The 26,345-nt window shown below is 53.9% G+C and overlaps 2 protein-coding genes across 2 annotated transcripts; both read left to right on the forward strand.

Annotated features, from left to right (window-relative positions):
- The first annotated feature begins 6,975 nt into the window (after positions 1–6,975).
- Positions 6,976–9,206, forward strand: HER10_EVM0011898 (endonuclease/Exonuclease/phosphatase). The gene is made up of 2 exons (XM_035481311.1): positions 6,976–7,294; positions 7,558–9,206. The coding sequence occupies exons 1-2, from the start codon at positions 7,076–7,078 to the stop codon at positions 8,656–8,658; spliced, it is 1,320 nt and encodes a 439-aa protein (XP_035334451.1). The 5' UTR covers positions 6,976–7,075; the 3' UTR covers positions 8,659–9,206.
- A 10,370-nt stretch (positions 9,207–19,576) lies between these two features.
- On the forward strand, positions 19,577–25,466 carry HER10_EVM0008001 (RasGEF domain-containing protein). The gene is made up of 2 exons (XM_035477539.1): positions 19,577–21,626; positions 21,688–25,466. The coding sequence occupies exons 1-2, from the start codon at positions 21,090–21,092 to the stop codon at positions 24,811–24,813; spliced, it is 3,663 nt and encodes a 1,220-aa protein (XP_035334156.1). The 5' UTR covers positions 19,577–21,089; the 3' UTR covers positions 24,814–25,466.
- Positions 25,467–26,345: the final 879 nt, after the last annotated feature.

Here is a 26,345-nt window from a genome sequence, read left to right on the forward strand (position 1 = left end):
AATGCTATGCGACTTCCAGTCTTCAGCGTCGCATCGCTAGCAACTTAACTGCGGTGCTATCGTTCTCAGTCCTTGAAACCAGCTGTCACCCCGAAACTCTCCGGATATTGGTCGCCGCCATCCTAACTACCGAGGACTTTTCACTGTTAATACTGTCTGTAAGTCGCTATTACATCATGGTGTCATGCATGATTCCAATCCCCGATACTATTTCAAGAGATTCATCATACGTTTATAAGGTTTAGAAGACCGGTGATATACCCTCCCAAACGCGTATGACAACCGTAACAAAACGTCAACCTGTTCCAAACGCCCACCAGTTTGCTTCTGTCGCACACGGCAACGGACAATCACTTGAACATATTCACCGTCTCACAAACTCTGTAGTCGCATAAACAGAAACCCTTTTGAGAAGTCCCAGAGTGGACATGTCGCCGAACTGGTTGTCAGCGGCGCGGTCTGAAACGCGAGCCTGCTGAGCAGTCCCCTCGCTACAGCAGCCCGGCGCGGGGTGGAGATTTCTCTCAACGGAGAGGAGCCTCCTTCGTCTTCGGATGATCAAGTTGCCATGTGGTCTCCCTACCAGTGTGTCATCCGCGGACAAGCGACGGTCAGAAAGGCCAGGCCTTTTTCTTCCTCCGTCTGATGTTCGGCAAATAGCGAGAAAATTCGCCCTTAGGTTTACGTAGAGGCTTGGCTCTTAGACCGGGCGATGCCGAAAAGTAAAGCTACAGCAGTACTGACTTACCTCTGTTACAGCGATAAGTCTTCCTAGGCCATTATGCAGCAATGCCATTGTCGCCTACGTTCCGATCGGTTCGCCGAACGTTGCATCGCATACCTGTATGTCTACTCAAGGGCAGAGATTAGGTCCATATGCGGGATGTCAACGGCACTCACCATGGCATGAGAGCAATTATTGCTTCATTCTAGAGCAGTCCAGCATCGTACAATTACGGGTGATGATGTTACAGCAATTCGTGATCGTGTGCGGCGGTAGCTGATAAGACCCTGATATGCCGACTAGGACGCCGACTAGGACGTATCGGTCAACGCAAGCAAAATCCCTCCCATGTAATCGAGAGTTTGAGGGAATGTTCCTGGATGATCTCAATTTTCAACGGTGGCGCGGAGGGCGTCACAGTGGGGGGTTCGTGTGTCCTGGCCTGCAGCAATCAATACTCTAACCGCGTCAATCCGGTCTCGACGCCGAAGCACGTTTCTCACCTTCTTTTAATTGAATCCCCTCGTTCCAGACTATCTCTTGTTCATCCACCTCCCAGGTCCCTCGAAGTTCCATCTATCTACACACCCAACCGCTGTCTGAAGGCACGCATCACGAACCCTGACAGCCACGATGCCAGCTCTTAATACGAAGAGATTATTGACCAGGGCCCAGACAGGGCTCCATCAGGGACAAGGGTGTTATTCTGAGTCCTGGCCTATTTTGGAGTGAGGGTCAGTGCGGGAAGGATGCAAGAAAAACGGCAGGCTATCCATCCCTCCACCGCTTCTGCTTCTTGATGGACCGAAACCGCGCGCCGCGCCCTCATCGGCCGCATTGACAGCTGGAGCTTGGATGGGTTTGCAGAGATGGAACCCCCGCGCGTCCACTTCAGCTGCTTGTGATGATGCCAGGTGCTGGCCGCCGCCGCCCCGCATGGTCAAGCGAACACAAGGGAACTAAGCGGGAAAGAGGGGAAGCTCGTTGCTTTTCTTACTCCAAGGTGCCCTTCGCTTACGGCTTGACACCTGGTCAATATGAGACTAACAATTATTGAAAGGCCCGTCTGCGATGTGATGGAATGACGCTGTGATCCTCAGTCCGCATCCATATCTTGAGTCCAGGTCAGAAGAGAGGGGCAAGCAGGGCGCAAGCCGAGGGTCGTCTTCGTCGTCGGGAAATGCTACAAGTCAAGTTGACTCTTGTGATCCTTGAGCGCACGGACACGGTGCAGATGGAGCAAGTCTGTCCGAGGCGGAGGAGAAGAGCAAAGATGTCCACTGTGCTGCGTGGGTTCGTGAAACGCGTCTGGTGGGATGAATGTGATATCGGACGCTGGCGACCAGGGGAGGCCCAAACGCAAGGAAGAAGAAATGACGCTCCATCAAATATGATGAACACGAACATGACCTTCACGTCACGTTTTTAATGCATTTGTTTGCATTTCATCTCGATTACGTATATCGACTGGGTTGCGGCGTTGTCATTCTTGTCTTGGAAGATCGGGAAGATGGGCGGTGCAGCCGGCGAGTGGGAGAAGCCGGAGCCTGCTCCGGACCCCAGCGCCACATCCGTTCCGGCACACCGAGTCCATTCCGAGTACAACCAAGAACCTCCGGTGGGCGGAAGGCTGACTTTCGGAGCGTCCGCTTTGTAGCATCTCAAAACAGCAATGTTCTCGAAAAGGGGAAATTCAAAAAGTCAACTCAACTTTTCGCTTGACTTTTCCTGAGAGTTCAGACGCACACAGACCCATAGTCTCTTCTTGGTCCCATTGATACATTGTAATTTAGCTCACCTTTTGGATCCATCACTTTCCTTTTCTCCACGTTTTCTAGACGCTCGCGAAACAATAGGTACCGCAGCACTCGCCGTTTACTACCGGCGTGTTCCGGAGTGTAACCACGCATCCTGTCCTACTTCGCTCTAGACTAGAGGCAAGATAGCAGAAACGCACTGTGGTCATCCCAGGCTGAGATGTGATGTGCCCAGTTTCGCATGAATGTCTTCCCAGAAGCCCACGCATCGGACAAAAAAGAAGGAAGAAAACGTGGATTCAGCGGGGATGGTCCTGTCCTCGCAAGTTTCTCCAGCCGGCGTTGGTGTGAAGGAGCTTTGATCTCGTCGAGCGATCTCAACAGCATGTCCTCATCGCTGCGTACAGGGAGAACCCCAAGACATATGTCAGCGGCCCCCTGCCCACAAGCACCTCGATATCTGCATCGCTCTCCCTACCACTGCATATGCAACTCCATCACGCCCGCGCAACACCCTACCTGTTCCCATGTTCCCAGCTTTTTCATTGTCCTTCATTCCGGATTCTCGATTCCCTTGCTCTTGGACCCAGCTCGAATTCCACAATCGCCAAGCATCGCGATGACGAATTCTATAGGGATACTTTAAAACGGGCGCAAGGCTCCACATCAAAGCTTTCAGGGTTTATTGACAACCGGTAACCGGACTGATCAAATGGGCCGTCTCCATGGCAGTGCAGAGGGGTAAGACTGAGCGCAGACTACACAGTAGAGATCGCCAACCCAAGCTTTCCAAGGAACCCGTTATCATGACCCGTCCGAGTGTGCCGAAGTTTTCGCTGATTTCACGCATATCACGCAAGCAACCTCAACATGGACAGGCCTACCTCTATCCCCCATCCATTTCAGCGCTCATCGGGGGTCCAGAACAGGGGTGAAAAAGAATCCGTCTAAAACAAACCGAACGACCGTAACCGTATCATGCTTAATATCACCTGGAAAGGTGATGAAGATGGAGTGTAGTGCACGAATAGTGTCCGGCCCGTTTCACCAACTCAGACCCCACATCCTGGAACGGTACCGTTCGACACTGTACCACTCCAAGCGATTCGAGGAGAGACTTTTTAGTCCATCGACAGAAGGGCAAGATTCCCTTGCTGGCATGCCGCTGTCAAAGAAGGGGCCCCACCGAAGAAATGGCCGGATGGTAACCAAGTGTTAAGATCTGGACCCTCTCCGTTTGGTTAGGAATATTGCATGCAAATATCATCATATGATCGCAGAGGCATGCATGAGACTCGCCAATCTGGCTTACGACTGGTTTGGTAAACCGACGGCACTGGGAATTCTCGGCAAATATCATCACGATGCCAGCTGAAAGGCCTCAAGCCCCATTCCTCTGCCGCGACTTGCTAGACCTCGAAACAGGCCTTTGGACTTACCCCAGGCGATCGTGGATGACCCAGTGATGACCGATCACTAAGATCAACGGCCGTGATGCTCATTCAGATCAATGCCCCCGGAATCGAAAGAAAGATTTCAAATTCGGCCCATCCATGAGAGCCCTCCAAAAGAAATACCGGACCTACCACCTGATCCATCTGTCTATCGAACGAGACCGTCGGCTTGTGGTGCCTTGTAGGGCTAAGATAGTCTCACGTCGACCCCGAAAAGTGTCAATAACACCGGTCACTATGACCTCCCGTTTCCGCATCCACAACCGCACCCATCACGAAGCATAATCACATAAGTACTGTGACCAATATGCGAAATCTCACAGCGCAGGAAACCCCCATTGCCAGAAAGGCCCACGGAACCCGCGTCTTGCCTGTCCCCAACTTGAACTTGCCTGCCACTGCCCCCCATCGCATCACATCACCCCTCCGCATGAAGAGTTGCTCAAGACCATCCTGAGACCCGGAGCTCAGTCCTCCCGACCAAAGCTCGCCTGGCGGTCCCTGATCACCGCTCGGGCCGTGCGCAGACATTCCCAAACAAGCACCGAGTCAGAGTCCTGCCCTCTCTCACCCTCCCTTATCCGCACCAAGGCTTAGATTCAGCTGTCTTATCTGTCTCCTGCCTTGGAAATAGTGGTTTTCCTTGCAGGCTTTACAGGGAGAAGTTTGCCTCCCTCTGCTCATGGCGGCGATGCTACGTGAATAGAGTGACGTCTGAACGGTTGCATATAGAGGATGTTGACCACTAGAAATCAGCTCCGTTGAGTCGTGACGATGGTCTTGTATCGTGACGAAACCACTTCTACCAAAGTTTGTCAAAATAACTAGTGGATAACCAGCCGTAGTCTCGTCAACGCGGTCGCGGTCGCGATTACGCTCACTCGTCATGAACCATGGAAATGAGGCTAGCTAGCAGCCAAGAAATCATGTCAGGAACCCATCCGTGGCGCCACGCCGTGTGGCAACAGACTTTCTTAGCCCCAAACACCCATCCAGGAACAAAGGGCCTCATGCTTTTCTCGGGGCGCTCTTTCTCACGCCTCTCTCGAGGCTCTCGGTTTTCGCGACCAAAGTTAGCATGGCAACGATGGGTTCATCTCCCCACTGTGGCTTTTTTACCACGCTTTCAAACTGGAATTCCAACGTTCCCAACCACCTTGGGGCAATACTCTAAACTGCAATCTATTCTAAAATTGGAAAGCTCGGGGTTATGCAACATTCGATAACGGCGACTTACATGACCGCGATACCGGCCACAGCAGTCTATCGGCCCAGGTCTCTGGGTGCGTGGAAAAGCCACAAATTGGTTTAGAACCATACTTTGGTACCGCATCAGCCTAATTGGACCCAAGCGAAGAGTGAGAGTGAAACTCAGCGCCGACCCAGCTGCTTGGGTCCATGGAACTTACCGGTTGCGAAGGGCAAAAGGTCAAGGCTCCGCCCGTCTCCTTCGGACCTCGACGCGCCGCCTCGCAAAACGACACCGGGTTCGAGGGTTGGGGGCCCAACGGCCGTTGCGAAACCCGGCCATACCATGGCAGCGCCGAAACAAAGTCGCCGGCGGGGAGGACCGACGACGGACGGGCCATGCTCTTCTTCGTCTGACCCAGACATGACCCAAAGACACCGAGTGGCCGGTTCCCACCACCGCACCTCCGCCAAGTCGCATCTTCTCTTTCGCAAGCCGAGCCGTCACAAGGTTGTTCCGAATCTTACCAACGGATGCCTACCGAGAGCGAGATGACTTCGTCTTCTTCTGCTGCATCGCCGCAGGAACGGCATGATGATGGTTCGCCCGGTAAGACTCGGATGGTGCAATCTGCGCCTCCGCATAGACACGTCATTCCATCTCAAAAAATTAGATCAATTGAACGTGTTCGACCCATACCTAACTAGGCACCGAACACTTGGGCCGAGTTGCCCCTGTTTTCCTACAGTTTGCGGGTGCTCGCGACTCCCTCTCGGCAGACTCGGCCGACGGAAGATAGTGACCGAAGAGAAAAAGAAACGTGTTGTTGAGGAACCCCAGGATTCAGGCTGGTTCGCCGAGGGACGATAAAACGTCGTGAGAATATCTGCCCTTCGTGGGGGGCCAGGTTGTTTGAAGAAATAATCTCGACAAGGAGAACCCCTCGTCGACGAATCTCATAGCCAAGACCCTCCACGTGGATCCACGTGCAACTTTTGAGCCTGCCGGGCAGCACAAGATTGAGGAAAAAAACCACAATGTGAACCCTGAAGAAGTTTGCCCCTGCACAGCGGTCGGTGTCTAATTCTATCCAAGTGCGTTCTGGAGCTCCATCAGGGTAATCAGTGTCATCTAAACAGCTGACCGTCTAATTATACTTGTGGACAATATGTTTACCTCAGAGTACAACTTCCCCCTCTCTCTATGATATGCACGGTCAGCATGTCTGCCAGGCCCAATTTCAATAAATTGATAAAAACGTGTCATGCCAATGAAGTGCCATTATTGAGTGTAGCGATGCTACTTCACCACACGTGTGTATATATTTCGTGTCGATATTATACGGATACCATAGTCCATCTTTTCGTCCGGTGCTGCTCCCCCTTTCTCCGAGCTTTACGACCGCTCCGCATCCAACGGCCCGGACATGTGCAGCATTGACCGGTGGGAGAGGTTACATCGTCATGTCGATACGTCGATAAGGACGGGGTAGAACGACCGATTCGGGCACCAGTGCCGCGGCAGTGAGGGGTTCGAGGGAGATGAGCATCAACCACCGTAAAGATGTTCCACCCATCACGAGTCAAATGTAGATCACGTTGTGCCTGTTGCTTGTCACCTTCCCCAAATTCAACTGCAAAGCTATTGTAATCTTGCTTGTGGCCCTGGTTCTTTAGCACATGCCACATCGTGTGAAGGTTAACCAGGGTGTTTATGTCTGGTTCGCCTCGTGTTGCCAAGAGGGGAGTTCATCGTTAATTACGTTTGAGTTGATGGAAAAAGGTTCCTTTAAATATCACGACTGCTCGCCGTTTTTCTCGCATGTAGTTGGGATTTCGTCTCCAGCCAGCGCCGCTCTGTCCCTCTCGCTCGCCCGTCGATCTTTCTTCTCTTCCCTCCGTCCGATCAAACATCCCACGTTGCGAAACGAGCAGAAGATCCAGTCGCTACCATGAAGCCCACCAGCCTCAAGATGCTCCTCGCCGGAGGCGCCCTTTCCTCCGGCGCCCTGGCGCAGACGAGCGGCGACCTCACCATCCTCGCCATGAACGTCGCTGGTCTGCCCGAGATCCTCCAGAACAACGAGGTGCCCGGCGACAAGACGACCAACTCGCGAACCATCGGATCGTACTTCGCCAAGTACAACTACGACATCATCAACGTTCAAGAGGTAAGTCTTTGCACAAGAGCAGCAATCTATTCCCGACAGCTGAAAAGCTATTTCTTGCCATTGATCGCGTGGGCTGGGGTCAGCGCATGAGCCACATGTTGCTCCGACCCTGCGTCAATGCAAGGACATCCACGACTCGCGATCCCAGCATTTCCCATCTGTCACTGTTTCAAGCTTGAACTCTACTGCTATCATTAGCCATGAACCTCCAAGAAATGGCAGAAAATAGCAAAACAGCACTTTAACTAACATACCGAAAACAGGACTTCAACTACCACGCCTACATCTATGAGACGGACACGCACCCCTACCGCACCGCAACCTCCGGCGGCGTGCCCCTCGGCTCCGGCCTCAACACCCTCGCCAACTATGACTGGATCGAATTCGAGCGCGTAAAGTGGTCAACCTGCTCCAACGCCTCCGGGTCCGACTGCCTGACGCCCAAGGGCTTCACCTTCATGCGCCTCCGCGTCGCCGAGGGCGTCTACGTGGACGTCTACAACCTCCACACCGACGCCGGCACCGAGGCGGGCGACCTCACGGCCCGCAACAGCAACCTCCACCAGGTCGCCGACTACATCGACACCTGGTCCGTCGGCAACGCCGTCCTCGTCTTCGGCGACACAAACTCCCGCTACACCCGCACGTCGGACCAGATCGGCGTCTTCGCCTCGCAGAACGGCATGCGCGACGTCTGGCTCCAGCTCGAGCGCGCCGGCGTCGTGCCCACCGTCGAGACCCTCTGCGCCAACCCCAGCACCACAAACTACTGCGAGACGGTCGACAAGGCCTTTTACCGCGGCAACGCCGTCGTCAACCTCGAGGCGACGTACTTCAACTACGAGAGCAGCAAGTTCCTGCAGTCCAACGGCAGCATCCTCACCGACCATAACCCCATCACCGCAAACTTCACCTGGTCCCTCTCCTCCACCCTGCGCCAGTCCGACTTCTCCGGCGGCCCCCACGGCGACTGGTTCTCCGATCTGCCCGCGCTCGCCAGCAAGTCCAAGCCCAAGGCCTCGGTCCTGACCTTCCGCGGCGCGGACCGCCTCGACTCCGTCGCCGTCACGCTCGCCGACGGCACCGTCTTCACGCACGGCGGCACCGGTGGCACGGCCGCGACCCTGACGCTCGCTGCGACTGAGTACTGGACCGCTGCTAAGCTCTGCTGGGGCAAGAAGAGCAACGAGACGCGCAACTTTTACATCCAGGCGACTACCAGCACGGGCCGAACGGTCGCGGCCGGTACGGCGACGTCGGATTGCGCCACGCACACGGCGCCTTCGGGATGGCAGATTGTCGGATACTTGGGACGGGACGGGGATGAGATTGACAGGTTGGCATTTGTCTATGCGCCTCAATAAGAGAACGTAAAATCATGGGCCTTTTGCATTCTTTAATTATTTAATGCGGAGCTCGGCAACCAGATACCGACCATAATAAACCTTAAATCCCGCCGGGTTGTCTCTGATATATCGAATTATGTGTATACTGATTCTTCTTTTTTGTCGATCTTGTTCTGTCTTGTCTCGATTCGTCCCGGATTCCTGACTATCCGTTGCACCAGACACTCGTGATCAGCACCAGGGGTGGACTTTTTTTTTGAGGTAATCTCTAGCACAAGGTCCTCAACTGCTCAGTGCGGTGCGATTTCGGCCGAGGAAAGCCTGGCAATCAGTCCATGAACCCTAGCAACCACGCGATTCATGAATCAGGGTCTGCTCCGACGACGAAAAGCTGTCCCGATCGGCGGGAGCTTGCTGCCTGACGACTGTACGCGGCATAGCGTCCAAAGAACCTATGTCAACGAAAAGACTCACACGCCCCTTTTCTAGAACGGCACGAACGGCTGGCCCTAGCCAGGCTTGACTTAGGGACTTTGAAATTGGATCTTTGTTCTTCTTTGTCGATCACTTCTTCCTTGTCGCGTTTCCTCCAGCGGTTGAGCGGTTTCTCGTTCACCGTTGGAGCGACGAAAATAGTTAGCCAACTCCTTCGAATGTTGGCGGCAATGAATTATGAGACATGCACTTGGCAGATATAATCATCTACCGGTCTCTCTGCAGGCACACTAGCGGAAGATCCCAGGTCGTCTCGATCTCTCTTTTGATAAGGTAATAGTTCGTTAATCTCACGAAGCAAAAGGGCCGGGTGAGGATAGACCACTCGATATGACCTTTCACCAGCCAATAGGCAGACGAAGTGACTCTTCTCACCCATCCCCGGATCGAGACGGAAAAAGATGATCTTCAGGGACCTGCGTCGGCCTTCGGGGCTAAGCAGACGAACACGCTCTGGCCACCACGCCATAGAGGCTCGCACGTCCGTTGCTCCGGCTTGCCGGCTTAGAAGATGTCTCATTTCCATGCGACGGCCGCATCTTGGCATGAACCTGTAACAGGTGCTTGAACGGGCTTGAACTAAGCTTAAGGGAGCAGTGGCTTTTGACGAAAGAACTCGATTGACTAAGAGTGGCTGATTGAAGACCGGACTTATTGTTGGAGGCGTTCATGGGGGCAGAAGGCTGAATCGAACGGCGTCATCCCCAACTCAAGCCAACGTACGGAGTACCCTTCCAAGGCCCGTGTGGTGGCTTCCACCAAGCTTTACAGCTGGTGAGCTGCAGTGGTCGATGTGAGATTTATTGGGTGTGGCAAGTATTCTTCGGCCGGCCTTTACTAATGTCGCGGTTGACCTCAAGCAATCGCCACATAGTTAGGCCTCGACTCATCTGGTGGCGGCTGACTTGAAGCACAGCTTACATCTTGAGGAAAGGCCGGAGATACCTTCCCCGCGGTACCACTGCATTTCTAATATGGAGGCCGAGCTGCTGCTACTGCATATTTGAGAGTGCCGATAGCATCGAATGCTACCTTGATTAGACCGAGATCTCCCCAGGTGCCATAGCTCCTGATAGCTCTGCCATCTCATGTCGACAAACATTCGTCAGCCGCTGATCAGCACGAGAGTCTTTTAGCTCTTTTAGCTTTGACTCCCCGAATGGGTGGTGGCGTCAGATTATAGTAGGATGCTCAATCTATATCAGAATGATGCGAGAAACGTATACGGCGAAAGAATGAGCAAACGACCTTTTGGGCTTTGCTTCCAGGATCTTGCTTCGAGGGGTCAAGATGCGATCTTGTTGAATGTTGCGACAAAACGTCATAGCACATTCCCGAACTGCTGTGGTGCGTATCAAGACTAATATTGCACCAGCCACCCAATCTCAGGGCGTGATGAGAACGCGATTCGAAATTGAGAGCGTGCCAGTGAAGAGATTCGAGTGATTATCGTACACATGAACATGGCCCTCATTGTTGAATGGAGTGCAGCTTGCAATATGTTGGTAATGACGAGTACACAAGAGAGACTCCCGCGCCGAGTAACATAGAATCTGACATCTTGAAAAAAGTCTGGCCAGCGCCCTGGATTCGCGACGCAATGGTTTCCGAAGAACAGAGTTCAGCCAGCTCGCGGAACATGACGCGATGTGCTACTAACATGAGACGGCGTCGAGATGATTGTGAAAGATTGGATGGGCGGGCAGGTCGGGGTGGAGATCGAAGGATCAGTTTGTCCGCCACGCCCGCTACTCAGGGTCCAGCCGCTCCGGGGAAGCACGTCGAAAGCCCGCCCGAGCGCCAGAGGTGCAGCGGTTTCTGCAGTGTGCAAGCCTACGGTTAACCTCCACCATGTCAGCCGAACGTTGATATCACGCCTGGCAGACACATGGTGGTAGATGTGGAAGTGGCTCGAGCCAAAAAGAGATCCCTATAGCAGGGACCAGCAACACATTTGCGAGGTGTCTACGCATACTAGGCCGAAGTTGCGAGGCTCAGTATGGGTACAACTTTGCAGATGACATACAAATGACGAGTTGGGAGCGACGCAACGAGCGGCAATACCTAGACAAGCCAAGACAACCCATGACACCCCAGAAACCCCAAGTTGGTGCTGTAACATCTGCAATCATGGCCGGAAGCCGGGATGCCCATCGCCGTGCCTTGCTGCATGTATAGCATGCATTTAAGCAGTCCTGAACTCCATGGCGAGGCAAAATCGGACCCAGGAGCCAGGAAGCAGTGTAGTTGGGAAAGCCGAGGGTCCCGGATGCTACTGGAGAAGCTCGGATTTCGCTGGCTACATCCAGCACTGCGGAGTACTGTGGGCTTGTTGGTGGTGATGATGATGTGGAGCATATTCCATTCCGGGCGAAATGTTTGCTTCCTGTTGGATTGTCGTCGTAAATGCAAGTGATAGTTGAACGCACCTTTGCCGTTACAGGAACCTCCTCCGGGCTCCTGGGATGAGTAGGTGAGCTTCTTGCAGGAACAGAGCTTGCTACCGATCTGCTCATAGATGAAGGACTTGTAACCTGCATATCGCACCCTAGCTACCAAAGTTGCCCGAGTTGAACGAGGCCGATCGACATGGTCTGACGTGATGTTTGCTAGACCTAAAACACCGCCGAATACTTGCTGATCAATATGAGGTGAGGTCGTTGCGCCATTTGGGTCCATCAAGAGGAAGCGTCATCAGAGAGTGGCAGCTCGAGCGCACTGCATCACTTCCAACAAGATTCTCATGTGATGAGACTGCTTGAAGGCGATTTCAAACACTCGACGTTATGCAACCACTTTAGCCTTCGGACACTGGCGAAGATCGCAAAGCTCGTGGCCAACGGTGAGTCGAGCCTGCTCGATGCCTCACGAAGTGAGCTTGCGTAGCGGCCTCTCCAGCGTCCCATGGAGCGGATACATGCTTGAAAATGCAAAGCAATGAGTCGTGACCGTTTATTGGGACTCCTTCATTCCCCAGATTGCCTCTAGAATGCGTAATGAGACAACAACCTCTCATCAGAGCTCTTCATAGAGCGGCACAGCTGTAAACCAATCGAAAACAAGCAGGTTGAGTGCTGCACTGACCAGGGGGCCTGGGCTCTGAGAGTTTGATCTGGCCCAGGCCCAGTCCTGGGAACCCCTGGATGTGCATAGGTACTGCAGACAGCGAGTCGGAATCCTCCTCCCCTTGCGTTAGCCTGGCCATGGTGGGTAGTTTGACGAGAAGCAGTCAAAAGGCGTGGGTCGTCGGTATTACTATCGGTCTAGATAAAAGTGAAAAGAGGAAGCCGGTTTGCTAAAGTGTGATGAGTCTATTTAATGTCATTCAAGTATCCATTTTCACACCATCAGCAATAGCGCTTCATGCTCACCTCACGCTCTTAAATGAATGGACATGCCATGCGTTCTCATGCTTGAAGAAGCTAGAGATAATTAGACTCTACTAACCATGCAAAGAAAAACCCTTCCCTCTACGCCAAAGAGTCTTGAGTGATAATTCTGCAGAGAACCTGGAATCCCGTTATTTGGCGTGGCTCTTCAAGAACGCTGGTGTTTACAACTCGACAGGCCGACACTGATGAGATTTCTTCGGTTGTAGGTGGGCGGGTCAAGTTGCGGGTCATTCAGGTCGGCCAAGGGCAGAAATTTTGCTGCCCGTCAAGGATGAGCAAATGAGGGCATGATATCTTTGTAACCGTACCCGGTTACAGTTGGAAGATCCGGCGCGCCGGTCAAGATGATTGAAGCTCCCTGGTCACCGCTGCACCTTTGGAAATGAGGGGCCCTTGAAGATGCCCGGTGAATTCCGGTCAAAGACGTCCGTACATGGGCTCTACACCTCGTGGTTAAGATTTTTCTACCGCGAAGAGCCTGGGTTCTATACGCTGTCGTAAATCCTCTATACGCTTAAATCGACCGAGGCATTGAGATGCTTGCATTCGCCTATTGAGGAGACCTGTTGATACGGGATCAGTCGATCAAGAAAAAGGTGGCACCAAGGTTGGCAATAGCTTGTCTAGCGTCTAGCGTCGACGGGGGAGAGGTCGCGAGAGTTCGATGCAGTGCTCCAAGCCGGGGCGGGATCAAGGCCTGGCACCGGCATCTCTGCACGATGCCTTCCGTCTTGGTGGGTGGACCGCACGTGCCTATAGCGAGGCTTGCAGACAGGGGCCATGTTCAGTTCGAGTTTGCTATCTTCCCAAAAGGTGTATACCCCGGCAGCGAGACCCGCAGCGAGGTGACGAGAACTGAATCGAGGAGCAGCATTGGCACATCAGGCCGCCGCCCAGGCTGTACGAAGTTGTGATCTGTAGAGGGTTTGGAGCTGCAGGTGCTATACGGAAAAAGGTGCAGTAGCGGTGCCACCGGGCTACAATGAGCACGCTAGGAAGTCGATGCCGGAGGTTGCTGACAGCCTCGCTTGCCTTGTTGAAGAACCCGGCCGGGAAAGGTGCTCGAAGCTCCCGACTTCTAGTGTGTCCTACTGCGTGCCTGGCTTGCGTCTGGTGTCTGAAAAAGGTCAAGCAATGACCCAAGCTTGCAGGGCCAAGAGGAGGCCAAGGACGGGGATCCGGATGGCAGTGGTGGACAACGGGGGGAAGGAGTCGAAGGCTGGAAGCTGGAACCAACTGATTGATAGACCGTTGTTCAACGGGTCGGCCAGCAAGATTGACGAGAGACCCTGTCTGGGCTCTGGAGTATGAGGTCCTGGATTCATCGTCTTTCCCCTTGTGCGGCAGCCGGGTCTCGCCTCTTGTCCGTTGCAAGTTCAGACGACCAGGGCTTCGGATGGTAGCCGCTCCGCCAGCTCAGGTACCCGGTGACGTCGGGTGAAATACGGGTCGAAGGATTGCAGCGTTAGCTTGTTGGTAACAAGCCGTACTCCACAGCTTGAAAATTGAATTGGGGATATGTGACGGGCAGGATGATGGGGTTGGAAGTGAGGGTTCCTAAGCCGCAGCCCACAAGAAGCCGGTGAAGACTAATGAGTGACGACGGGATATCCGATCTTGGCGGAGACGAACCCCTGAGGACGATAATTCCACTTCTGGACATGATACGAGGTATTGCTGCGTTCGCCATATAGATATGGACATGGTCGTTTGTCGTAGGTCAGTCAGAGTTTGTACAGAGGTTGGACTTCAAGTTCGTGAAGGATAACATCGGGTGCATTTCGGGTGTGCAAGGCTAGAGAAGCATAGATTACATAATCGACAATTCGCCCAGCGCCTTCCACAGGGGGCACTCCCGCTGAACAGCTGCATTCCAGCGGCTGTACTACCTTACATAAGCACACGGCAGGGCAGAGAGGAAGGTGTGCACCTCGGAAAAACAGGAGCAGGTACTCTGTATACGAGACTTAAAGGAAGGTGCGAATATCATCCGCTACCTGCCGGTTTGGAACAAGGCAAGAACACGTCCAAGCTGGGCGCAATTGCCTCAGGCTTTTTCTTTGATTTCCAAAAGAACATCCGTGAGGCACGTAACCGCCGACATCATCAAGTCATCAAATCATCAACTTCTGTTTCTTCCTCCTTTGCCTCAAAGTCTTACATCTCGTAAACTCATCACCACCGAAAATCCCATCCCACAGCCACAGCCATTTGCCGCCATTGACTCTTCATTTGCTTTCTTCCACCTCTTCAAGAATCCGATGCTCGCCTGACGATTGCCTCCCGCTATTGGAAATACCGCAGGATTTATGCCCGACCACGCGCCGCATCGTGCAGCATGTCGGAGATGAGGCGCGCAACGGTTGGCGGCCCGGGATGAAGTGACATATCATAGAATAAGCAAAGAAGGCTTCGGCCACCACTTCGAATACGACATCAACACCTGAATAAGCAATCCGTCAAGCCAATCTTTGCCACCGCGAGAGTGGCATTGTGGCAGACATACAAATTTGCCGTACCATTGCCCGACGTCGAATGGAAGATTGGGCCGTGAAGCGTCGCCCTGAACCAGACTTGCACCCTGGCGCATGTAACATCACAGCCGAACATTACCAGCCAGTCCTTCTTTTGCAAAGGCGCCAAAGAAACAACACGAGAACACCATGACCTGGCAATAATTGCAGATAGACGCATATCCCGCTTCTATTCATGTCGCTCATCACACATAGCACCGACCTCGCATCGCGCCGTGCATGCTACCGGGTACATATTTCCACCATTATCAGCCGCATACCTATGCCTTTGCAGAAACTCCCCGCCGTTTGATGCTGATCGGTACCCGATACCGGTGGAGCGGCTTATTTTCCTCTAAGGCCTTTACGATGATTTGACGTCCTTCCCTGAGCGAAGAGCACGGCACTCGCTTCACCGGCTTCCGCTAGCTAAATTTGCCCGGCGGCTCAGCATGGTCCAGGTGGCATGATACTCAAAGACATCTGGTCAGGACTGTCTCTGGTTACTCTGTCCTGATGAGCACAGGACAGCCTCATAGCCGGAATGAGCCACTTGCACTAGAGCCGAGAAACAGTCTTAGATGAGGCCACATCTATGGCTGACGGCTTGTGGGCAGCCTACGCCAGCGACTCAGCAGCATCTGCGTTTGATTGATGATCCATGATCATCAAATTCTTTTTGCGGTTGAGAAAGCGCTCCAAACACTAGCCGTTCGGGCGGCAGCAATTTAGACTGGCACTCTTTGGTCGCAGCGGAGAATGCACACACGATTACGGCATTGTCCAGTTCCAGACAGCGAAGAAGATTTATCAGCCGAGGGGAGCATACAGTCTCGAAGCCGGCAGCGCAATGAAGAAGTGGCCGCCAGAACAAGCTGAAAATGATACCCCGAGAGACACAAATTGTAGCTAGAGCTGCCCTGCGCTCTTAGCTCTACCCAAGCTCGCCCTGTTGCACGGCTGACGAGGGGCAAAGACCAAGTGTCAACGAAGACGTCAATCAATGTACGAGAAGCAATGTGCAGTCGAGAGAAAGCAAAATATGGCCGTAGCAGTGCGCCACCAACAACAAGAAGTCCTCACATATTCGCATGATTTGACCCGCACAAACATGCGCCCAGTTAGTACGGTTCGGTTGCTGGGCCAAGACAAGCAACCAAAAGTCCACCAGCTTTGCCATGTCAAGCGGGCGTCTATAGCATGCCGGCGCGACCTGTCTTGTCTCCGCTGGCTGTCTTTTGGCGAGTCGGTTATTACTGATAATTAGCATTCAAGACAGCTGGCTGCAAAGAGCGACGGAACAGACAGAGCATCTAATTCAGTGGGCTTTCCCCGATTTGAATGGCGCATCGCGGCCGAAAAAGGGTCATTGGGCCCGAATATTGACTGGATAGATGGGAACGCTGTGGCACATCCACACTCTGTTCATGCTCCGCATCCCTTTACGAGCATCATGGCACAACCCCCAACTTCATCAAAGGAAGAGAATGCGAGGTTCCGGTAGGTCGCGACCTACATGGCGCATCACATGGGTTGCCATACTTGTCGTCCGCTCGCCGGCCGGTGATGAGCAGTGTCAAAAAAAGCCGGAACATGTCTGGTGTCTGTACAAAATCGTTGAACGGCGGTTGATCAACCACACTTGCAGCGGCTGAATCATGGGTAAGTTGACATCCACGCTCGGCAACAAGCCGGATTTCAGACGGCCGAAGGCCGGGGTCCAGCGCAAGACCGATGGTGTGGCACAAGTCAAAATGTGCCTCGACTCGGGGGTAGGCGGTAGACCGGCGAATCGTCCCTCGGTGACGCGATTCATCGCTAGACAGGACAAACAGTGGCTGGTGCTGTTGGCAGTGTTTACTGGGCCTACGACCCTACGCAAGAGGCGAGACAGAAAGGCATGACAAGGGAGTCCAATGCAAGCGAGCACGATCGAGCCCCGTGTAGGAGCCGCTCATCGGATCACCCGTCAACAGACATGGCAGAGATTATTAGCCCAGCACTTTGTAGTCGAAAGCTTCTCACAAGGGCATACTATCACCAACGATATTGCTCCCGAGAACCAGGAGCATCCACTGCCATGAGCTAGCCCGCAAACAGACTGGAGACTGGAAGCGTTGGACCCAGCAAGCTGGGGGAGGGCGTGATGACGAAGTGCAGGGCACAAGGGCCGAGACCGCGACTCACGAGAACTCGAGACCAAGATATTGGAAAAGAGAAGAAAGAGAAGAGGGCACTGCGGTCCTTGTCCCCGGCAGAGAGGAGCTCTGTCGGTTGACTCGTCTCGTCTGCATCGCAGGCTGCGCAACACACGTCAACTTCCTTGCCAACTTTGCCCTGAGCTGAGTTGATGTGTCGTTCGTCGTATTCTCCCTAGCAAGCGGAACCTGCCCTGCAGGCAGAAAACAGCAAGGGAAACGAGTAGGAGAAGGAGGCAACGCCACAAGCTCTGTTCAGGGCTGCAGTCCAGGTTTTGGCGTCCCGAACAAGCGCCCGTGAGTCTGACGAGAGGATCAGAATCAGGACGATGGCATAATGGCAGCCTTCAGCACTGATACAGCAGTGCAAAGATTCCCTAGACGGTCGACGGCCTGCCCCTGGTCATTCACTCTTATTTTACCATCACGCTTCTTCTTCGATAACTCGGCGTAACACTTCCTCTCAGATGAGGGAAGAGGGAAAGGAAATGGGTGCAAGCCAGGAATGGTTTCCTCCCTAGCCCTAGACTAAGGCCCGGGAGAGACCCCGTCGTTCACTAAGAGCCCCCCCTGTCGATGGACCTAGCTCCCAAGTCACCCGGTCCAGGTACACACATGTTGGTGCAATTGGTTTTTGTCAACCACTACGTACGCCAATTGGTCCTCAGACCACGCCCAAGGGCGTGTCGTGTGTATGTGTGAGGGTCTCAATACCGGGGGAGGGGGACGGAGGGAGCTGGGCGGGAAGAAAAAGTAAAGATGAGGAGGAGGGAAAACGTCGAGCAAGGGCAAGGGGCAAGCCGTTAGGTTGGGAGGGACCACTGGGACCAGGCCGCTGCGAGCAAGGGGTTTGCTCTCATGTAAACCCAGGCCACTGACGCAGCAAGTGTACGAATCACACTTTCTAGCTGACGAAGCAAGCAGCAAAGTACCGGGCTCACCTTACTTCGCCTCCGGAATACATGTGGGCAAGCAACGCAACACGGAAAGAGGTGGAGTTGGGAAGTGGGAGATACCCTCGGATTGGAACGTCGACGCAAAATTGGAAGCGATCGTGGGTTCCAACGGAAGGACGAAGTCATAAGGGGAAACGACTTGGGGATGGATGTGGTTTCCTCCCATTCAGAACCTTGGTAGGGTCTGCTTGCTGCCCGCCGCCGAGTCTCCTTTTGCGCCTCGCACTTTGGTGGCGCAGTCCGTGAGAAAGAGTCAAGTGAGAGAGAGAGGGAGAGAGGGAGAGAGACAGACCTGAACTTTGGAAGGAAGTTGCCGTCTATCCCCAAGAAGGAGAAGCAAATGCGACCCAAGATGCGGCAGGAGATGCCGTGGTGCGTGGTTGCGAACCTGCGATACTTGTCGACACAACAGCAATTTACCGCGGCCTATTGAGAAGCAATGCAAGAACGTGGCTGGCACTTACCTGCTCATGAGCTGGGCCGGTATTGTCTTCCGAATAGTTCCATGGCTCTCGGCTTGAAGAACAACGTGTCGAGATTGCCTTCTCCCGTCGGCACCTGTCGTCTGATGCTGCAAACCAGCAATCCGAGCGCATCGCCATAGCCCAAGACTTCACCACGGCGCCTTCCTCCACCTCGCGCTCCGCCTTGCCAAATTGTGGCCTCGAGTATCTGACCTCGTCGAGACTCCATCGAGACCCCGTCGCGTCAAATCTGTTGCAATGGTCTGGCTATTCGCCCATGGCCGGCGGCAGGCAATCAAAGACAGCCGCGCGCACGGCACCTCCAGTCGGCCGCTTGCCATTTCCCGTCATTATATCATGGCATCAGTGCGCTCGACTTTTGCGCCTCCCTCCAAACCTCACGGGTCACAGCACCGTCCGAGGGCCGTCCAAGATGCAGAGAGCTCGTTGACAATGCAACATTCGCCGGCCCTGCGCAGTTTTCACCAAGGAACATTGCGCTAGGTAGTCTCAACACTCTTCGCTTTGTTTCTTCAGAATTGCCATTGAAGAACCTGTCGCTGTCGTTCTGCCTGTCCATTTGGAGTGTTGGACCGATCCAGCTAGCTATTGTCTACACTCTACAGCTCACCTCGCCTCGTTGCTGCATTGCCGACTCCTAGGGTGTCTCTGGCTCCGATAATACGGTGTAAAACTGGGTGAGGGCCGAGTCTAGGAGCTACTGCGTACCTACTGTACCTTGGTCAAGGGGTGGATGGGATACGGGACGGAACCTGCGTCTTGCATCCTGCGTCCGCGGCGCCTCGGCCGGCATCTTGTCTGTCTTGCCTGTCGGCTTGTCACACGGTACACCCCCAAAGACGACTCCGCGTCACATTCGCTCGAGCTTCACTGCATATGCACATGCATAAGGCACGAGCAGAACATCACAACTATTATTGCATTCCTCGCGCCTTCTCTCATTCTTCTGCGCATTCTCTCTTTCCCCCGTCCTCCTCCCCCCCTGGCGCTGGCACTTCACCAGCTTCCTGCATACATGCTCCGTCCACACACCTGAGCGAACCGGGTGGTCCAAGGGAAGGCCAATACGGCGATGACATGCCTCTGCTCATGCCGTCCCTCCTTACTATGAACGGAGCAGCTCTCCTCTTTCGTACTCCGTAACGCCGTTACCTATGTATCCGATCCAATTCATGCCACTCACTGCCTTCCTCGCCTGTTGTTCATCCATCCCATCCGCACCACGAACGCGCGAAACGGGTAGCTAGGGCTTTCGAGCTCTTTCTTTGTTCCTCTTAAGGGTCGCGTGTTGCCGTCCCTCGGGAGACAAAAGACGCCAGACTGACGCACGATAGACCAAGCTTGCCTCCGTCGCAAGCCCAGCCAGTCCTCGAGCAGCGCACTACTCTCTTAGTCTCGCGGGCGGCCCCAACTGATCTTCAACGTCGACAAACTGGCCAAAAGAAAAATCAGAAAAAAATAAAACCAAGAGAACCCCGTTCGTCGAGCAAAGGCAAGAAAAGGTACGTACGCTACGCTATCCTCCGTACCCGGCAGGGGAACAATGTGGTGTGGCACGGTACATTCATCCACCCATTTGCCCATCCATCCATGATCCAACAGAGAGGCCCATCCCTCCATCTTCATCCACACACCCTCCAAAGTTCCCGGACGCTTGGCCTGGCTGGTCACCCCCCTCCAGAAGTCCACCCTCCACTCTTCCCTACTACGTGATCGTCCCTCGCTTTGGGCACTCACATGGGGGGGCCTCTTCTTGGGCTCCCGAAACCTTGAGTCAAGCCCTGGTCCTGGTATGCAGCTATCCACCATTAGCACGGCAAGGATCCCTCCAACACGTCCGTCCCAGGGCTATGACATTCCTGCTATGCCTATTCCCCTCCCACATCAATGCCCGTCATCTCCTCCCTACATTCCATAACTTCTACGTCTTCCCATCAAAACCACCTTGCACACAGGCCAAGCGGGTTGTTCCTCTGTTCACTTCTTCCGCCGTCAACTGACTGTCAACATCAGCTTGACAGCTCGATCTCGACACCTGACCGCAACAACAATAACAACACCAACCCACTCGAAGTAGGGACTTGCGACTCGCGACTGCTCTTCAGGGAAGGACACACTCACACACACACAACGCCAGAGGCGCATATTTCTTGGATCGAATCGACTGGACCTTTGCGTGGACGAAGCACCGGCACCCATTGACCTATCCGATACCCGCACGAGGCCACAGCAAAGGCGCAGCAGGACGATACCGTATTCGAGGGGATAGGTTGGACCTGACTCTACGACTGCATATCGGACCTGGACCCGACTGAGGAGGCGGCCTCGAAACCCGACGACTATTAACCGCGCGCACATCGCTTACACGACTGTTGCTCATGCTTTTCTACGAGATCTACCAGCAGCAGCCATGGTAATGCTGAGCGACCATTCCATGCGTGCCAGCCTCCAAGTGGCCCCTCTCAAGCTTCACAAATCCAGATCCTGCGATGCCCTGTCCTCGAAACAAGACCACTACAGTTCCAAGTCGTACACTACATCACACATGACGCCGCCCGCAACACCCAATGGCTCGCAGGAAGACCTGGCGGCCGACCAGCTGCCACCGCCGGTCTTTCACAACTTCCTGCGAGCCTTTTATCCTTTCCATCCAAGCTATGCCATGACCGACTCGAGCGTTACTCTTCCATTGAACGAAGGAGATGTTATTCTGGTGCACTCAATTCACACCAATGGATGGGCTGATGGAACCCTGCTGGTATCAGGCGCAAGAGGATGGCTTCCAACCAACTACTGCGAGGCATATGACCCGGAAGAGATGAGGAACCTGTTGAAAGCACTGCTCAACTTTTGGGACCTTTTGCGAAGCACATCAGTAAACGACAGCGAGATTTTCGGCAATCAAGAATTCATGAAGGGTATCATCGCGGGAGTACGCTATCTGTTGGTAAGCTTTTGACTCTGTGCTACGCCCGCTCCTGTTGCTGCTTTACTCACACGAAGAAAAGGAACGCACGCACTGCTTGACCAGGGAGTCGGCGATCATAACCCGCAACGAAAGTCTACGGCGCGCACGCAAGACCTTACTTTCCGAGTTGTCGGCCTTAGTCAAGACGGCAAAGCGTTTGCAAGAGGCCCAAAAGGGTATCGCCAATCCGACAGAAGATGTCAACGACATCATTGACGAAATGATCCTGAAAGCTTTCAAGATCGTGACCAAGGGTGTAAGGTTTTTCGACATCCTTGAGGATGATCGTAGGCAACGCGCTCCCGCAGTGACTGTCATGGCTACCGTCATTGAAGAATCCTATATCCCACCGACGCCACCTGCAGATCAAATCAAGTTCGATGCAACTCACAATGCCGCTTCCCGAGGACCGACGAACGGAACACCCACCAGGGGTACGCCCTCACAAACAGGCGATGCGGCACAAACATCAAACGCACCGAATAGCAGGCGGCTTTCGACCCTCCAGTCCCCCGCTAGTCCCAACTCGCACCGCATGTCTCAAAATGTCAAACGGCTGTCATCCAGCATCTCACATCGCGTCTCATTGGCTGGCCCTTCGCCCCTGTCAAGACCGCATCATCTTGTCTCGGAACGCCTCAACAAGAGCCACGATACTTTCTTGTCCCACCTGGGCTCCTTCATTGGCCGTCTGCACCTGCAGTCCCAGTCTCGGCCGGAATTGGCCTTCGCCATCAAACTTTCGGCGACGTCTGGTGGGGAGTTGCTTGCCGTGGTCGACATCGTGTGTGGTCAGAGCACCAGCTCTGATATGCTGGTTAGAGCGAGGGATATGATGTTTGAGCGCATCAGGGAGTTGGTAACAGCGGCAGGTCAGATCATCCGCCACGCAGTGTTCCAGGATGCCGATGTTATCATGCCACAGGACAACAGCTTGTTGTTGATGGCGGCAACAGGTTGCGTGAAGGCTGCCGGTGAGTGTGTAGCCAAGACCAAGTGGGCGATTGAGCGTGTCGGCGACTTCGAATGCGAATTTGAGGCCGGCGAGCTGGGCATCGATCTCAGCGTTCTCGATGTTGCCCTCGAGCCGCAATACCGGAGGCCATCGATCGCACCGTCCGTTGCAGAAACAACAACCACCGAGGCGACCAGTGTCGCGGGGTCGACTAGAAGTTCTGACTCTATGCACTCCGTTGTGCCGCCAACGCCCCACCACCAGCAACGACCGAGTCTCGTCGCCAACGACAAGCCACTGCCTCAACTACCACCCGTCGATGGCAGTGAACCTCTCGGTCACCGACGTCGGCCCTCCTCTCAGAACTCTTCTGCACCTAATTCCCGACCGTCTTCACTTAACAATGAACACATTGCGAACATGGTGTCTTCCGTATCGTCGATGCGGCCGACTCTGCCACCTCTCCCCAAACTATCCACATCCCTGCTCCCGGGAGATGAATACAGCCCCATCGAAAACCAGGATGGCGACTACAATAATTCCTCCCGTGTTGACAGTATGGCTGCCTCGAGCGCGGGCAGCAGCAGCACTTATCTCAGCCGAGACTCCGAGGCCAGCTTAGTCTCTCAAACATCTACACGCGCGACCACGCCCGATCACTCCTTGGCACCAAAGCTGAAGCTTTCCATGTCAGAGCTTAGCAATGCCGGAAGTGCAAACGCCATCAACGAAGAAGTTGACGATGTCGAGTCTAAGCTGCTTGAGAAGACTTACGCTCATGAGCTAATTTTCAACAAGGAGGGCCAAGTCACGGGAGGTTCCCTACCCGCCCTCGTTGAGCGTCTTACAACTCACGAATCTACTCCCGACGCTACCTTTGTGTCAACTTTCTACCTCACATTCCGGTTGTTCAGTAGCCCGCTCAAGCTGGCCGAGACTCTCATCGATCGATTCCACTACGTCGCTGAGGCACCCCACATGGCCGGCCCAGTCAGGCTCCGTGTATACAACGCCTTCAAGGGTTGGCTCGAATCGCACTGGCGCGACGAGACTGACCGCGAAGCCCTTAGCCTCATTGAGCCCTTTGCGGAGTACGAGCTTGGTGCAGTGTTGCCCTCCGCTGGTCGGCGACTTCTGGAACTTGCTCAGCGCGTTGCCAAGGACATTGCCCTCGTCCCGCGCCTTGTGTCTTCCATGGGCAAGACCAACACTTCGATTGCGCAGTACATCCCGGCCGACACGCCGCATCCACCCTTGGCCCTGACCAAAAGTCAGATTCACCAGCTGTTTGCTTGGAAGAACGGCGGCAGCAATCCCACTGTCCTGGACTTTGAGCCTCTCGAGATCGCTCGCCAGCTCACCATTAGACAGATGAACATCTTCTGCTCCATCATGCCCGAAGAGCTTCTTGCTTCTCAATGGATGAAGAAGGGCGGCGTCGATGCACCCAACGTCAAGGCTATGTCAGCTCTGTCTACTGACCTGTCTAATCTCGTCGCAGAGACAATCTTGCAGCACTCGGAAGTCAAGAAGCGTGCTGCCGTCATCAAGCAGTGGATCAAGGTTGCTCATCAATGCCTGGAACTCCACAACTACGATGGTCTGATGGCCATCATCTGCAGTCTGAACAGCAGTACAATCAGCCGTCTGCGCAAGACCTGGGACATTGTTTCCGTCAAGCGCCGCGAGATGCTCCGCACGCTGCAGGCTATCGTTGAGCCCGCACAGAACAACAAAGTTCTCCGGACTCGCCTCCACGACCACGTTCCCCCTTGCTTGCCATTCCTCGGCATGTTCTTGACGGATCTGACATTCGTTGACATCGGCAACCCTGCGACCAAGCAAATTCCTACTCTCGGTGGCGATGGTTGCGAGGAGAATGGCGGTGGTCTCACCGTCGTCAACTTCGACAAGCACACCCGCACGGCCAAGATTATTGGGGAGCTCCAACGATTCCAGATCCCTTATCGGTTGACTGAGATCCCAGAGATGCAGGATTGGATGGCGGCGCAGATTGTGCGTGTCCGTGAGAGCGACCAAGGCAACGTCCAAGTCAGCTACTACCGCAAGAGTCTACTCCTGGAGCCTCGGGAGATGGCTGTGCGAACCCCTATTGAGCCCCAGACCAGCAACACTAGCACCCAGGGCCGCGGCGACCTATTTGGCTGGATGAGCCGAGACCGAGGTGCCCCGACGCCCACACCGATGTGAGGCTACAGACGAAGCATCCCACATCGCGACAACATTTGATCGAACGGACAACATCATTTCCACATTTCCGGCGACATACTTTACCCCTTATTCTGCTTCACTTTTGATACCCAATTTTTCTAACCTCTTATTGAGGTATTATGTCATGAAAAGTTTCGTCCTTAGGATGACACTACACACGGCGTTAATCTGCTTTCTTGCCCTGCACTTCTTGTCTGGGCTTGAGGCCTCATCCGCCGGACCCGAAAACGCGCGGCGCTGGAATCGACTTATCACATTTTTTCTGCATGCTGGGAAATATCTCATTCTCCCTTGTTCGACAGCGACCTGAAGTGGGTTGTTTGTGGATATCGGAGTCATCTACACTCCTTGTTGGATTCGACCTTCACTCGCTCAAGAGTTGGCTGGAGGAAGGATGTCTTGTTCCATTGTGTATCCTATTTTTGGTGGTTTTGGATGGTGGCTGGTCTCTAGATGGATGGACGGACCGGAGTTGATGGTATACCAGGCCAGGCCTTCGTGCCTTCGTTGGACACCGCCGTCGCTGCGGATGATGTGGCAGGCTTTTCCTCGGCGTCTAAAAGACCAAAAAGTGTACAATGTATATGTAGGCTAATCTGCACGGTGCCTCTGAGGATGGCGCAGGAACGGACAGATATCATGAATAGGATACGCATCCTGATGACGAATGAAAGTTCAGAACAAACACCGTACTTGATTTGAACCATTGTGCAATCCGCTATCTGATGAGTTTTGTGACATTCCCTGTCCAGCTACGTGAGGCAATCTCCAAGTGGGCTCTCCCAGAGTTCCCAACCCCACATCGTGTGATGGCCGTCGACGTGAGTAGAGGGTCGGCTCCACCGGATGCCCACCGAATGTAGACCTCCACTGCAACAAATTCTTCATCAACCCATCCGATATGGTGTAGTGGCCAACATGATGCCCTCTCATCTCCAATGAGAGGCAAGGCATAGCCCCGAGTTCGATTCTCGGTTTCGGAAATGAGTAACACCAGGTCGTCCTCGGTCTTTTTTTGGTTGCCATGATTTTTGTGGGCGGGGTTGCTTGTTGACTTGTTCGCCATTCCTCCGGTCTGACAATATCTCGCCAAGGTAGAGCGACAAATCCTGACGGCACGTAACGTGGGCGAGGCGGTAGCTACAGCTTTCCTATTCAGTAAGCGCCGTTGGTATGTCTGGGCACTAACATTGTACTGTCGACCCGTCCATTGTCTATCAAATTAGGCAAAGATCTCTTGAATGAACGAGGTTACGAAAACCTCTGAACTGATTGGCTGACACCCACGTACGAGAACGTCGTTGGAAGTGTATTGTTTTCGTGTGACTCCAGTTTTGCTTACGCCGTAGATGCCTGTCCTCGCATGCCAGCGTCGTATATCGCGTCGCTGACTGCATGTCGCTCGAGCCAGAATCCTTTCCGGCCCGCAGACATCTGCAGGTGTTTGATCTGATCATTGCAGCCGACTCCGCGTCGAGAGGGGATGGTGGATGGTTACACGTAGCCAAAGG

This window comes from Colletotrichum scovillei (genome assembly GCF_011075155.1).
Source record: "Colletotrichum scovillei strain TJNH1 chromosome Unknown Contig00005, whole genome shotgun sequence".
Taxonomy (NCBI): domain Eukaryota; kingdom Fungi; phylum Ascomycota; class Sordariomycetes; order Glomerellales; family Glomerellaceae; genus Colletotrichum; species Colletotrichum scovillei.